Source organism: Hyposmocoma kahamanoa, unplaced genomic scaffold, assembly GCF_003589595.1.
Source record: "Hyposmocoma kahamanoa isolate Upper Pololo Valley unplaced genomic scaffold, ASM358959v1 210, whole genome shotgun sequence".
NCBI classification, from domain to species: Eukaryota; Metazoa; Arthropoda; class Insecta; order Lepidoptera; family Cosmopterigidae; genus Hyposmocoma; species Hyposmocoma kahamanoa.
In genome coordinates, this window is record NW_020653731.1 from 4,817,953 (window position 1) to 4,833,571 (window position 15,619).

General features: G+C 35.1%; 1 protein-coding gene across 1 annotated transcript; it reads left to right on the top strand.

Annotated features, from left to right (window-relative positions):
- Window positions 1–2,311: 2,311 nt before the first annotated feature.
- LOC113227404 (protein SAND) lies at window positions 2,312–14,494 on the top strand. The gene is made up of 8 exons (XM_026460310.1): window positions 2,312–2,659; window positions 4,184–4,341; window positions 6,038–6,238; window positions 6,853–7,013; window positions 8,270–8,528; window positions 10,030–10,338; window positions 12,333–12,498; window positions 13,541–14,494. The coding sequence occupies exons 1-8, from the start codon at window positions 2,390–2,392 to the stop codon at window positions 13,679–13,681; spliced, it is 1,665 nt and encodes a 554-aa protein (XP_026316095.1). The 5' UTR covers window positions 2,312–2,389; the 3' UTR covers window positions 13,682–14,494.
- Window positions 14,495–15,619: the final 1,125 nt, after the last annotated feature.

A 15,619-nucleotide genomic window follows, 5' to 3' on the forward strand; every position in this document is an offset into this window, starting at 1 on the left:
ATTTGGGAACGTATTTAAAATTGAAATATCATGAAGCCCATTGAAGCCCATCTTCTTGTTGAAGTTGGGTAATGTTCCGAAATTGTTCAAATAGTAGACATTTTATCGGAAAAATTCCCGTATAAATTGAAAATTTTGAAATATATTGGAAAAATGTGTATAATTTCCAAAGCACATATTCTACGTTTAGAATATAATTTTATCTTTTGAAATTTTCTGTAGCGTGAATTTTTTGTAAACTTGTTTATCTAAAAGCGACATAGAAGAAAAACAAGATTTAAAATGATTTCACATTCACAACAGCGAAAAAACCTCTAACAACTACACTACCACACCCTGTTGTTAGAGGTGGACGTTTAAACGATAAGCACGCTTTTCATAAGCGTACGTGACTGGTCAGTTCTATAGATACTCAACAATTTCATTTCCTTCAACGTCTGGTACGTTACGTAAGTTTGAAGTAGCGCCGTCTATGTTTCATAAACAAATTAATTCAACATAACGTTGCAAGCTTTTTTAAACATAAAGTCTAAGCGCTTAAACGTATTTCTAAACGACTTTTTAAGCGTAAAACTAAAATTAAGTGAAAATCGCTTTTACAAACACGCTTTTTAAACATACGTTTCAACGTGAAAAAAATAAGCAGTTTTTCCATTTCAACGGTTAACAATTACAAAATTTAAACAACATATGTTTTTGAACGCTTTTAAACGCCAACGAACAAAATGTTAGTATAAAAATGTTGTCTTAAATAAAAATATAACTCGTTTTTTACAAAAAAAAACTTACTTATCTTAAAACCTTTAGTGGTCTACTCTTGCGTTCACTATCAGCACGACGTTGCAAGCTTTTATTTAACCGACTTTAAAAAAAGGAGGAGGTTCTCAATTCGTTCTGTATGTTTTTTTTGTGACATGATAACTCCGCCGTGTGTGAACCAATTTTGATGATTCTTTTTTTTGTTGGAAAGATGTTACCTCAGTTGTGGTTTAAATTTCAAGTTTGTGTAAATTTCAAGAAAATATTCCACCTCTAAGGGTGACAAACTAGGGGATGAATGACTTTTGAGGTCGGTGTTTTTAACCGGAGGTTAGGTTAGTTAATATAAAAGTCTATGCGCTTAAACGTTTTAGAAACGATTTTATTAGTTTCAAACTAAAAAGAGTTTTTTTTATTAATAATTTTGGCTTGGATACAAGTCCTTTGAGCCATGTCTTCGTTTAATTATGTTTCTGTAAATATGGCCGCCACAAAGAGGATAGGCAATTTGAGACGGCGTGCTTGGATTGACTCGGGATTCCTTAGATCGGGCCGATACGGGTATTTTAATTCGAGATTCGTATAATTTCGCGTTTTAATCTTCGATTAAGGCACAATAGCACTATCCTATTACACTTTAAACTAGATTTCACAAAATAATTGAAAGTCAAAATAAAAACGACACTTTTCCCTCCAAAAGGCCCAGAGCGAATCTCATAAAAAGCGTTTAAGTGAAAAAGCGTTTAAAAAAGCACGATTTTTATGTCAACGTCAAATGTACAAAAATAAAGGAAAAATATTCGGAAAAATATTCATTTTTCTGTAAATTACTGTGCTTTGAAAAAATGGAAATTGTTCTATGACCCACCATGAACTTCTTTTTTTTCCATCCTCTAAGCCATGAACACATCAACAATAAAACACAACACTATATTATAATCTGCCTGTTACAATAAAAAAGAAAATGGCGGGCTTTTAAAGTTACAAGTACAGCCTTTACAAAGATTATTTTTATTTTGAGTATATTATGAACAAAATATGAAGAAAGAAACAGTGATGAAGAAAGTTAGAACTATAGGGGTATAGTTCTTACTTTTTTCATCGCGCTATCTACTTTAAACCAAATTACAAAAGACTTTATCGTACAAATTCCAATAATTACGAATTCAAAGTTTTTGTTCAAAGTGTTAGAAGATATTGTGATTTAAGTGAAAGTGAAAACATAGGTATTGACTCCCGCCGCTTAAGACTATTTAAAAAACCGAAATAAGTGAACTAAGTTATAAAGGAGAAAGTGAAAACCATAGATTGGGTACCTATATACTAAATCTATGGTGAAAACATAATATATTAGAACCACGATTAAGAATATTACTAAGGATCCCGATAATTAAAAGAAGACATGGCTCAATATCTTATATCCAAGCCAAAACTCTTAATAAGAAAAATATTTACAAAAATTATCTGACGTTTGGCTTTGACAGCTTTTTTTTTTAGTGGTGAAATGAGACAGTGACAGGGAGTGAATTTGACATGATTGACACTTGACTCCCACTACAAAATACTTAATGCAGATTTGGGAAAGAAATCCTTTTAAAATCTGTAACTTGTGGAATCGAAATCCATTACGATGGCTTCAACATCGAAAGACAATGTTCCAAACAAAAGTAAGGCGAAGGACGCTGAAGGAGATGACCTAGAACCTGGAGCGTGTCAAGAGAGTGTTTTGAACCCTTCAGACTCCTTTGAGGAGTTCGCTAATGAGATGAGCTCGAGTCTCCTAGACAGAAACAATCTTAAGGCCACTCCGAGTACTATAAGCGAGATACAGAGTGAAATCGGAGATAGTTCTAAGGATTTGAAAACTGCGAAGTCCAGTGATGATTTGCAGAGTAAAGACGTAAGTTTTAATCTGTGTACAATGGGTGCACCATTTTTGTTGACCAGTTGTTCACTCTCAGAAGTAGACCAATTTTGTTATATAATCTCTATTTACGTATTTGTTTATTATAAATACTATCGCCCCCGTAATCTTAGCACTACATACTAACCTTTTGTACAATCTTAAAATACATTTCAAAGCTTCAGCACAATAACATATAAATCTGATAAACTTCGATTCCAATTTCGTCTAGTCTCATTAAATGGATTTGTTGCTTTGTGTTCAGATCTGTGCATTTGAAAGGTATTTTGGAAAAGAAATTACCAGTTGCTGTTCAGGTTGGATAAATTATTCAAAGAAACACACAAAAAATACTGTTTAGCATTAAAAAAAGAACAAGTCAAAATGTGTTCTTTTTAGTTTTTGTTCTGGCGCTCCTCATTTGATCTAGCCTTTATTGAGAATCCATTACACATCATATCTCACATTTGAAGAGCTTTTAAATGTGATACTATATCAATAAATAATGCACCCTTCAATTGAAAAATGAAGGAGTGCACATATCTCTGTTTATCTCATTACCATATTAATTGAATATTTAAAGTAGTTTGGCACTGCAATTTTTTTCATTGTGTTTCAAGTGTATTATGTCAAAATTATTCTGCACATTCACTTTGTAGTAGATTCATGCTGTTATGTACTTGCATAACTGTCCATTGGGGTAGGATATGACTATGGGCTTGTTCTATGTGGAGTATACTATTGGAATATTTTTTTCATATTACACATTTTGTAAGTGATAAATTGGACATGTCTGCTAGAATAAAAGTGCAATGGTTTTTACACAATTTTTTTTATCAGGCTATTATAATATTCTGTTTTTATATTAACTGTCTCTTTGGCTGAACAATTACTATGCTGGACTGCCACGCATACGTCTTGGGTTTGATTCCCAGGCCGGGAGGAATATTTGTATGGCCTAAATTTATTTCTCTCGTGAGTTTGGGTGTAATTTGTGGTTGTCTATGTGTGTGGCATGGGGCACCGGGTTTCCCTAGTGCAGGGCTTTAAAAAATATATTATGTATTATAAATATCCTCCTCAATTTTCATGTGAAAGAGATAAATAATCTATTTCAATATAACTTGAAGATTCTAAGAAAACATGAATATAAATTACAAATAGAAAACACACATCTAAATTTTTTAATTTCAAATAAGTACAATCAAAAGTACAATGTAAAAATGCAGATTAATTTGTTTCCTTTCTTATCGTCATACATTTTTTAAAATAAATCCATCTGGTGCAGAGTTAGTGGATGTTTTGATAATACACATTTCTACAGTGAAGCTTTCAAATTGTCAACCAATTGGTGCAAAATACCTTGTTTACTCAAGATTTTGGTCATGTTACACCAATTGTATTCTCAAGAACATTTTATACCTACTTATTACAATACAAAATGTGTTTACTTATAAGTGGAAAAGTTTGAATTGACCATTAAATATTTATTTTCATCCAAATTCAACCAATAAATTTCAGGAGACAATGTCTGGTTCAGCAAGCAGCTCAAATCTGTGTGAGCAGAATGGAGATGATTCAGATGACGAGAAAGATGACTATTTGCAGTCACCGGAGCTTGTCAACAAGGAGAAGCACGTGTTCATATTGAGTTCTGCAGGAAAACCTATTTATTCAAGGTAAAACATGACATGATAGGTACCGTTCTCCAGATACTATATCAACTAATCAAATCAAGTATCTCTTAGCCCTCTTTACGTTTCAACCACCAATATGCAAGATTTTGTTCACAGTTGTATCAATTTAGTAAATAACCCTTTGGTTCATACCATGGACTAATAACTCTATAGGGCTGCTAATAGTTTTAGCACCTACTAGTGCACCAGATGTCGCGACGAGTACCAAATAGCTATTTTTGTAACTAATTTGCTTTACATTGATAAGCTGTAATTTATCAAAGCTACTCTAATTTCTAGTAATAACAAAACAAATCAACAAGATGGCGCTTGTTGCATAGATTTTTATTGATAGTGCCAGCTATTCTGTTATTTTGTTTAGGATTAGCGCCATCTATCCATATTAAGAAGCGTTAATTTATAATTTAGTTTGTAACACGCAATGCCAAGTTCAGAAAATAATTTTAGCTCATGATATTTTGAACAATATTACAAAGAAAAAAACTGAATTAAAGAGGATTTAAATGATATCCATGGCCGTACATTTACATAATATAAACTACTTCGAGGCTGCTCAGCAGCGCCATCTACATAATATTTGAGACGGAATTTGGACCTTTCTAACCGACTTCAAAGAAGGAGGAGGTTCGCAATTAGACTATATTTTTTTCGTGTGTGTGTGTGTGTGTATGTTACGCGATTACTCCGGTCGGCATTGGGTACCTCGGAAAATAATCCATCTCTATGGGTGACAAACTAGGGGATGAATTTGATTTCGCCCACTTTCTGGTAACCGATTTAAATAAAACTTTGCTAATAGATTTAATTCCAAGAACTTTGGAGGTAGGTTTTTTATTTATAATAAACTAATTATTCAGAGTTACAATCTGTAATATGGAAATTAGCAGTCTTCTTAGGGTGTTGGTCCATGATTCGTACAAACATATTACATAGTAATTCTTAAGTTAGAGGCTTTAGTAACCCTGTACATAAAATAAATTTAGTAGCAGTAGAGCTCTTTGTGAAAGAGTTTGTCCAGGGAAATACTGCCACCTTACCTATTTCTGCCGCCAAGCAGTAATCTCAACATTACTGTGTTCTGGTTTTGAAGGGTAAAGCTGCTGGTGAAATTGCAGGCACATGGGACTTGTCAACTGATGTTTCAAGGTGACGGGCGCAGTGGCAGTGCCCCTTACAATGTTGCGATTTAAAGCTATGAGTGGCACTGCAACTGTTATGCACTAGCGTGTAGCTATACCATCAGGCGCACGACTTGTTCGTCACGTCACTTTTTTAAAACACATATTATAAAAAAATGAAGCAGCAGAATAAGTAGGATTTTTTTGTTAGATATGTGGCTCAAGTGTAGTCATCTATGGACATGTGGCTGAGTGTGACTCATTAGTGTGACTAGTTTGAATTGACTTTTTTGCGATATGACTTTGTTAGTCACAGTAGATAGGCAAAATAATATACTGTTCTATTGTAAAAGATAATTCAAATAACTGGTGGCCAGAACCTACAACATGACAATAATTATAACTTTTCATAATTTACAATTTCATTATGCAGTTGTTGCTACAGTGCGTGAATACTGTTAGTTATTTTTAGCAATAAAAGATGTCAGTTAAAATTATTTGTAATAATAAGCAACTTAAGTTATTGTGTTTTACGACATACTTACTTTACAACATTCTAGATACGGCAATGAAGATAAACTAGCAGGGGTGTGTGGTGTGATTCAAGCTCTTGTCAGTGTAGTAGAGGACCAGAATCAAGATATACTCCGGTCTATTACAACTAAAGACTGCAAAGCAGTGTTCTTGGTCAAAGGTCCACTTATACTGGTTGCTGTATCTAAGTCTAATGAAAGTGAAACACAGCTGGTTTTGCAGTTAACGTGAGTATTTATGAATATGATCGTAGTATAATGTTAAACGCAGTTTTTTTGGGCCGCTAAATGCATGGCTTTGTTATTAGAATAGAACAGAAAACGTTTATTTGCCAGAATACAGTAATTACACAGATCATAAATAAAAGTAGGTACATTGTATTCAACCTGCAAGCAGGTGTGCAAATGCTGTAATTGAATTAAATATTTTGGCCTCAAAAATTAATTGCATTTCAAATTAATATAAATTGGTATATCATTTCACCACATGTATTAAAATATAAAGGATTTTATCACAATTTTTCACATTGTTCACAAATACACAGATGTCCCTAATATACATGCAAAGCCAGTATGTTTAGTTTTTGAACAATGGTTTGCAGCTATCATTGAACCGCACACCACAGATTGCTTATTCGAGCACTTCTAAACCTTGAATTATTACATTTATGAGTATTTGCGATTTGCGAGCAGTAGTAATAGTTAAATTGGCCACTGTATTATAATTTAGGATAATGGTACAAGTAGTCACAGGGGCACTGTTCTCAATAAAAGAATAAATATATCTTTTAATATTAAAAGAATTTGAGTTAAATGATTCTATTGAATATTGTATATTTCAGGTACGCATTCAATCAGATTGTATCTGTTTTGACTTTGACGCAATTGAACCGGATATTCGAACAACGACGCAATTACGACCTGCGGAGGTTACTTAGTGGAGCTGAAAGGTTGATAGACCATCTTCTCATATTTATGGAGAAGGACCCAGCGTTTTTATTAGGTAAGCGATTTATTTTGCTCTTTTTTTATTCTCGTCATGTCAAAGATTTTTTTAAATTATAGATATTTTGAATAATTTGTTGCTGTCTTGATTGCGCTATCTGTGGCCGCTTTGAGGTTTTCCACGTGCTGGAATTTGGGCGCCAGCAACTTCTGCATTGGCTGTGTTAGAGCATCGCAGTTAAAACAAACGTTAGTAGTATTCTTAGTTGGCTGTTTAACTATAGCATTTGTGAACCCCGATTTACATTTCTGCTGTTGCTTCGTTCGACTTCTACACGGACTACGTTTGCAACCTGATTCTTAAGAATGAGAAGTTCCCTGTTCAGATTGCGGTTTAGGAAACAAAGCTTTTTAAAATTTTTTTGAATATTTTTAACTGAGTTCTTAGGTTTTCGCGATTGTAACACATAGGAAATGAAACTATTTTTCCGGATTTAAATCGCGTATGTTTATTTTTTCAAACAAACCTTTTTCTTCAAATCTCCTTAACTTTACCTCCAATTTAAAATTTTTATTGAAATGATATTCAATTATTTTTTGTCAAATTACTCCACTAGTTTGTTATAATTATTAATACAAAGATCGAACACTCAGAAAACCTTTACCTTTAGCTCCAATTCCTTCGACAATTCCGTAATCTGATTGTCAAACGTTTGAACTGAATAACGGTTATTGTGTATTAATTTGCACAATAATTTCTTACTGCGATCACTACCTAGTAGATGTCTCTTCGCGGAGTTATTTTAACGCATGTTGGAAGTATATTATTGTCGCGGCACTTTTTGAGAAAAGTTAATGCAGTTAGGGCGCGCACACGTTTGTTCTTGAGGTCTTCGAACCGCCGGATTTTATTTGCAACGTCCAGTCCGTACTGGTGTACATATAGAGTTCTTAGATTTTCGCGATTGTTACACATAAGAAATGAAACTATTTTCCCGGATTTAAATCGCGTATATTAATAGTTTCATTTCCTATATCTTTAACTGGTCATTGTTAGCTCTTTGTTTTTGTAGTTTACTTTAAAATAGACACTGAAATTATAATTGGGGTTGCCAGGTGGCTTTTTTATCATACCAAGTGACGGGACGAACAAGTCGTGCGCCTGGTGGTAGGCGACACACCTATCCATAACAGTTGCGGTTAAAATTTCAGCTTACGCAGCACAGCGTTCGGAAATTTTTACGGTGTCCGAAATTGCCTGAAATGTAACATTCACGGGCTGACACTTATATGATTTATTTGCACATTTTCCAGGCGCTGTAAGGTGTCTACCGTTACCTGAGAAAGCAAGGGAAAACATAACAAGTGCTATAATATCAACATGTCACAAAATAAGAGATCTCGTATTCGCCATACTCATAGCTGGCAATCAATTGATAACACTAGTGCGAATGAAGAAGTATACATTACATCCTTCTGATATACATTTGTTGTTCAACTTGGTGCGAAGTTCGGAATCTTTCAAAACAGCTGAAAGTTGGACGCCGATTTGTTTGCCCAAGTTTGATGCTACGTAAGTTTGTTTTTGTTTTTAAATAGGTTCTTAATGGATTCCTCAGACAGAAAGTGGTCAGATGTTGCGTTGTTGTGTGCGGTGTGTGTAATTTATGAATTTATTGCATTTGAAGGCATGACGCGAAAAAATGAACTCGTGATTCCCTTCTATAACGGAATTTCGAAATTTATTTTTACTAACTCACAACACGATCTCGAATTTACGACGTCAAAATTTTATACCAGCGCCACCGCTACAAATTCAAATGTGACCCAGGTGACTCACGTCTATAATGAAATTTTATGATCGCTATATATAAGTCAAGTATTCACTCTAAATCGTGGTTCATTCTATCACTAAAGAAATACCACTATAACAAAATAACTTAAAGATTTTGAGGTCGCATGACAAACACTGGAACTTCCACAAAATAATGTTAGGTGAATAGACACGAATTTTTGGCAGTTAATTTTTTTATTTCTTTATTTATTCAATTTCAAGAACAATTTTACAAAAAACGACTCTTTTTTTATCGCTAGGTAAAAACTTAGTGGTTTAGCCACCTGGTTGTGCTAACAAGCTTGACACTTAAATTAACTTACAATTCACTATAACATTAATTAATTTTAGTCTACCAAAATTTTATACTCTATTCCCTGGACTTTAAGTTGAAAATCAATTGAGGAAATCTGACAGTTTGTGGCGGCCTGATGTGCTGCCGACTGTACATTGCAATTAATTAGATAGGTATAATATAAATTTTAGTCTATATGTCTACATTTAAACAAGTGCTATAGATATTATACTACAAACCAAGATAATGTCTCTTTAAAACAGTTTTGCATTTCTTGACAACATTCTCAATGTCACTTAGCACTGTGCCTGGTAGATCGTTCAGAATTTCTGGTAGCATGTAGTCCGGCCTGCGCATTCCATATAAGTTATTGTATCCCGTATGTATATTGTATACCCCGTGTATGTATATTGTATACGTATCATCTTTGTACGCAAAGGATACGTTGGTATGTATGAAAGCGAGCGCAAACGTTCAGAGCGCATTCGCTTTCGCAGATTATGTTTCAAATGAAATTCAAATGATGACAATATTTGCTTGTCGACCAAAGCAATTAGACATACATTTAAGAAAAATATTGTTTATAATAAGGCCTGTAAAACTCTGATTTCAATGTCTTCCTCGTAATGTCAATTCCTTCGGATTATTCTACTCTATCTGGGAGTCACGCCTCTTAGTGAGAGTGCCATGGGCACACGCGTAGACAACTACAAATTACACCCAAACTCACGAGAGAAAATGTAGAACATACAAGGATTTCTCATCGGGAATCGAGCCTCTGCGTGGCAGACCAGTATGGTAACTGTTCGGTCACGGAGGCAGTATTAACGTTAACCCATTCTATTATTAAGCTAATTGACTTGCCCTGTGTCTTTATACACCCCCTGAGTTCTTATTCACCCTCGATTCTTTTTATCCGTTTGACATTACTGTTTTTTTTTCCAGAGGATTCCTACATGGTCACGTCTCATACATATCTGAAGACTGCCAAGCCTGTTTACTACTTCTAACAGTACAAAGAGACGCCTTCTTTCCTCTTTCGCAAGCCAAACACACCATTGCTGAGAAACTAAGGAGATCAAATTGCCTAGTCGCTATCAATGACGCATTAAACAGAAAAGAAGAATTGCCTACGACGAATCCTTTGAAACACATCGGGATATCTGAGATACGTCACTTTATGTACAAGTGTAAATCGACTGCGCAGTTGTTTACTTCAGATCCTATTAGCTTGGATAGATTACAGGATTATAGGTACGAACTCGGTGGCTGATCAGCAGTAATCGGAAGGGTCTGTTCCAAATCAGATAAATGTCTACATGGTTAAATCACCAAATTAGCGATGCGCGATTTTGAATGTTACTAATAATTCGAAAGTCACGCGCAATCATTCGACTTGAATCTGACTCGAATGATTGCCGAATGGCCCTGCCATTCAGTCGGGTGAATGAGTCGAATTATTATGTCGGAAGTACTACTACTCTACCAGATCATTTACTACTCTATATAAAAATATCCCTGCCCCCGTCACATTTACGGTATTTACCTTACGTCAGAGTGGGCTAGGTGATCACGAGTATCGTTTTGCTCTATAGAATCTATGGATTAGTAATGCATGATCGTTCAGTAGGTTACTAATTTGTCATTCGAATGACAGGATCAGTAATTACCAACAAGTCGAATATCGAAATCATTCGTTGTCGCGAACTCCGAATTTCCTGAAATAGCAAATTATATTTAGCACATTTATCAGCAGTAGAACTCCTTGTGAATGGTACTGCCACCATACCTATTTCTGCCGACAAGCAGTAATGAGACCATTACTACGGATTTGAAGAGTTCTGCTGAAACTATAGGCACACTTTATGCCTCAGAGTGACGGATACAGTGGCAGTGCCCTTTTAGAGCTTTGCGGTTTAAAGCTCTTGGGGGAACTACAACTGTTATGGGTAGGCGTGCCACTGACAATGATATCATAAAAAAATGTGTTATTTATTTAACTTAAACATATATTTTTGATAAAGCTCTCACATTGTGAGATTTTTTACTGATAATCTTTTACTGCATCGTAGGATAAAACTACCCACCTAGCAACCTGAAATTGGATTTTAAAATAATTCTAGTGGCGCCATGTAAAAAAATACAGTAGATAACCTTTCACCAAAGTAAACATTTGTGTCAAACCTTGTGTCATTTGGAACAGTCCATTCCGACCACTGCCCATCAGTTAACATACTAGGCGCTATTAACGTGATCTGGATTGATTTTTCAGTATGAACAATTTAGGAAACGAACTCTTCATTCATATTCTTTATTGACTCTGCAGCTTATTCTTACTAGCTTTCGACAATGTTGCCGTTTAAATTACTGTTTCTACTGATAGATATTAGAAGATTGCTTGAAACTGTGGTCGCATTTCTGAGCCAAAAAAAGACTATATCAATGTCAACGGACTGTTGCTTACTCGGTTAGCTGTTCTGGGTGTGTTAACATTTCTCTGGTTTTTTCGCACATTTTGAATTCGCTATGATGTGAGTATCATAGCGAATTCAAAATGTGCGTTTGAAGTAAAGTTTTCTACGATATTTTCATATTATAATATATAATTAATCTCTACTTTCCTTTATTTTCACTACAAGAAGACAGACGTTAATAATAATAATGTTGATCTATTTTTACTAAGAGTTTGCGATTGATAAGAAATTTCATTCGTTGTTTTGTGAGGTTTTCATTAGTAGACATAGAAATGAGACTCCAGTGACTATTATAAATTCTGTTATAAAATCTTTTCATTGTAAATCCAAATAAAACAAAACCACGTCTCTTCTAGGCAAAGATGTTTTTCGTAATGGCGGCCGCCCGTCAGCGTTTGATACTATTTTCAGTAGCCCTTCGGTTTATCCTGTGGTCGCTTAGTGAGGAAGTTCTTTATGAGTTGGATAATGAACTTTGAATTGGTTCTAATTTGGGTGTTCTGAGGTTCCTGAAATGATTTCCTTTGCTCTGGTACTGGTTCAAGAGCTCAGTTTATACTACCCTTTAGAAAGCCCTTGCACATTGAACGTAAGAATAATAACTATTACCATAACTGTATCGATTTTTTACCGCATACCTTTTTTGGTAGGAAGCAAAAAAGATAATGCGGTATTTTTTTATTTTTTTTGCTACGAACCCGACTTCACAATGAAGGTACACGTTGAAAAATCCGTGAAATTATATTAATAGTTATGATACATTTTTATTTACAGAATAAGACATAAAGAAGGCGGCGACATAAGGGAAGAGAGAATAGAGAAAATGTCGGACACAGACTACATTAAGCACTACAGAAAATTTTGCAATCAAATTCATTGTACGTCGACACCAGCTAAACTAATTTTTAGATCAAACGCTCATGATACGGTTTTGGCTTGGGTGAGTCTTTGTGTTTAGTTCATATATTTATGCCCCAGCCTGGGACAAAACCTTCTTCTCACAGACCTTTCAACTTCGGTTATGCAAGCCGAATCAATGGGAGATGCCACTACACCAACTATCTAACTCTAGCTTGAAAGCTAATCTGAAGTCCAGAATGAAATTTCAACCAATTCATTCATGTTTCAAAAACCATTTCTGTACTTGAAACACAGAACAGGTTTGGAAATATAGGATTTGTCATTTAGAATTATGTATTAAAGACTTATGTGTACTACCACGGACCAATAACTCAAGAAGACAGCTAATTTCCATAGTACCAACAGATCGTAACTCTAAAAAAAGTCAAAATTCCGATTTCTAGATGGCGCTGATCAATAGTTTGGATGTCGTTTATATTATGTAAATGACCGTGGATATCAATTAAATCCTCTTTAATATGAAATATACGAATCCGTTTTTACTTCGTTAAAATGTTGTTAAAATATAAATAAAATTAAGAAAATAAATAACACAAGCGTAAGTACAGTCACAAACTACCACCGAAAATATTCCCGCGGCAGCGTCGGGCAGTCAACATTTATGCGGAGGGAGGGTGGAATAATTAACTGCATGATAAAATATTCAACACAAGCGCAGCTATTTTGCACGATTTAACCTTCACTGGGTTCGCGGAGTAGCAAATTAATTTACTTCCATTTTTATTTACATGGATTTTCGCCGAAGTACCGCCTGAATCTATTAATTAAACAAATTAGTTACAAAGATAGCAACATGGTACTCGTCGCGACATCTGGTGTATTAATAGGTACTAAATACCCGACTACACTGTCTTGTATTGCGATTAGCATTCCTCTTGAGTTATTGCTCAGTGGTACTACTAAGTAGCTAGTATTAGAGTAGGAATTTTCAATTTACAAAAGTTCGTAGCTTATATAGATTCTATTGGCATCGTACCTGGATTCTCGAACAGAAAACCCAAAAAGCATTGGTGGTTAACCAATGTCCGCTATGTCACTGACGACATTATAAAAATTTACAGGTAACAAACGGTTTCGAACTATACGTAACATTTGATCCTCTGATGGAGAAAGATCAAGCGATAAAAGCAGTCGACCGCCTTCTTCGGTGGATTAAGAAGGAAGAACAGAGAATATTCATCATGAACGCTCCTACGTTCTAGCAGAGGTTTTCGGCTTTTGGCATTATGAGGAACACTGTGAGACACTCAGTGGAAGAAGTGGAGTGTTTGTAAAGATTGTTTTATTAAATAACTGTTCGGTTAATAAAGCATAACAGGTTCTTCAACACGTCGTGTTGCCGGTAGAGTATCGTATAATAAAACAAGTATGGTAACTATACAAACGTAGCAGCGCGCCGTGTACGGGCGCACATATTTGCATAATCTTCCCATACACTTGCGTTGCATAACACTGGTCATCCCAACGCGCCTTTCATTATTATGCTAATGTGTGCGTTTTTTACTTCATACGGAGTTTCCGTACTTCTTTTATTTTACATTGGTAGTAGTTAGTTCTTAAAAGTTCCTTAATATGGCGTTCGAAACACCAATTATTAACAGTATTTTATGCTGACACTTGTTTTGTCTCTTTCACGCTTTAAACTTTGTAATAGCTATTCCGCCACGTGCTCCTCCTTCCAATAGCTAGTTGTGGAACGGTGTGGGATGAGTTTGCGATCTCAACCAATAGCAGAGGTCCCGTGATTTGTAGTCCGCGCCATTGGTTAATATTTTAGGAGAACTAAATCACGTGAGTAACGTCTGATTGGGCGAAAATGTGCGCGTGCTGCAGCCTATGCGCGGTGTGCGTCTTTGAAAAGTTATACACACAATGAACTCATAAAATAGAGATTATTTTTATACAAAAACATATATAAAGTTTATTAAATTGAAATTTCAACGTGTAAAGACTGACATGTTAAATAATAATATCGAATTATAGTGGAGATAGCAATAGCTTTCGAACATCTCGGCAAAAGGAGTTAATTATACAGTGTGTTGATTTGCATTCTCGCCATATTTAGGAAATTATTAATAGAAATAATGCTAAATCATCTAAAAATATAAAAAAAATACTCTGTTCAATATTGTCTCAAGTCGCATGCACCACACAAGGGCAGTGACACCGCCACCCGTTTCACCGAGCGATACGTAATCTTTCTCGATCGCTTATTTACCTATTTTTTTATTATTATGTACTAGTATTGTTATAATTTACTATTTATTTACATTAATTAGAAAAATTGACTGAAAAAAAAAGTTTTGTAACTTAGATTTGGTACTTACCAACTTTAGGTTACATGAATGAAAGTATTGCTAGAAGTACCTAGCTCCATAGCAGGTGGCTGGCGGAGCCACCACCAGCTATGCAGAGATTCATTTCAACATTAGACTCCACAACTTTGAAAGCAGAAACTTCGACACTCGTATAATCCGTGTAAACTAAACGTTTCACATCATGACACGCGTTTGTACTTGATGGATTACCATGCTAGTTCTTGTGAACATGGTAGCGGTTCTTTTTTGCACTACTGACTCTTGTTTACATACCAAACTACGTGGCATTTCGTGATAGACTAGAATGGAATGTATGTGGGATGTCAGCGTGACGTAGACGGAGTACGGGAAGCAAGGTCGACTGATCTACCAATCGCGCGCTCGATACGACACTCCCCCGCCGTCGCTACCTGCACCCCACCACCAAATAGATGTAAAATGCGTTTCTTTTTGCGCATTTAAGGTCATTGTTAAAAATTTTTGCAAGTGCCGTGCAAGTCAACGGACCTTTGGATCAAATGTGTTTACCGCAATTAAATAAAAAAATTGAATTTACGAATTTTTTTTCGATTTATTTATGTACTGATTTGGGTTAAGTTTCGGATATTGAATGACGTCTGTAAATATGGCGAGAATGCAAATCAACACATTGTATATAATATGTAGTTCTACTAATATTTGGGAAAAAGTAGATATTTAAATTGTCAGCGTTTTCGTAAAATGTTACCAAAATTGTATAGCCGAATGGTCCAAATGGTGGATTGAAATTATTTTTTTGTTAAAATTGTTAGCCATCCGAGTACAACCACCATCTGTAATTTG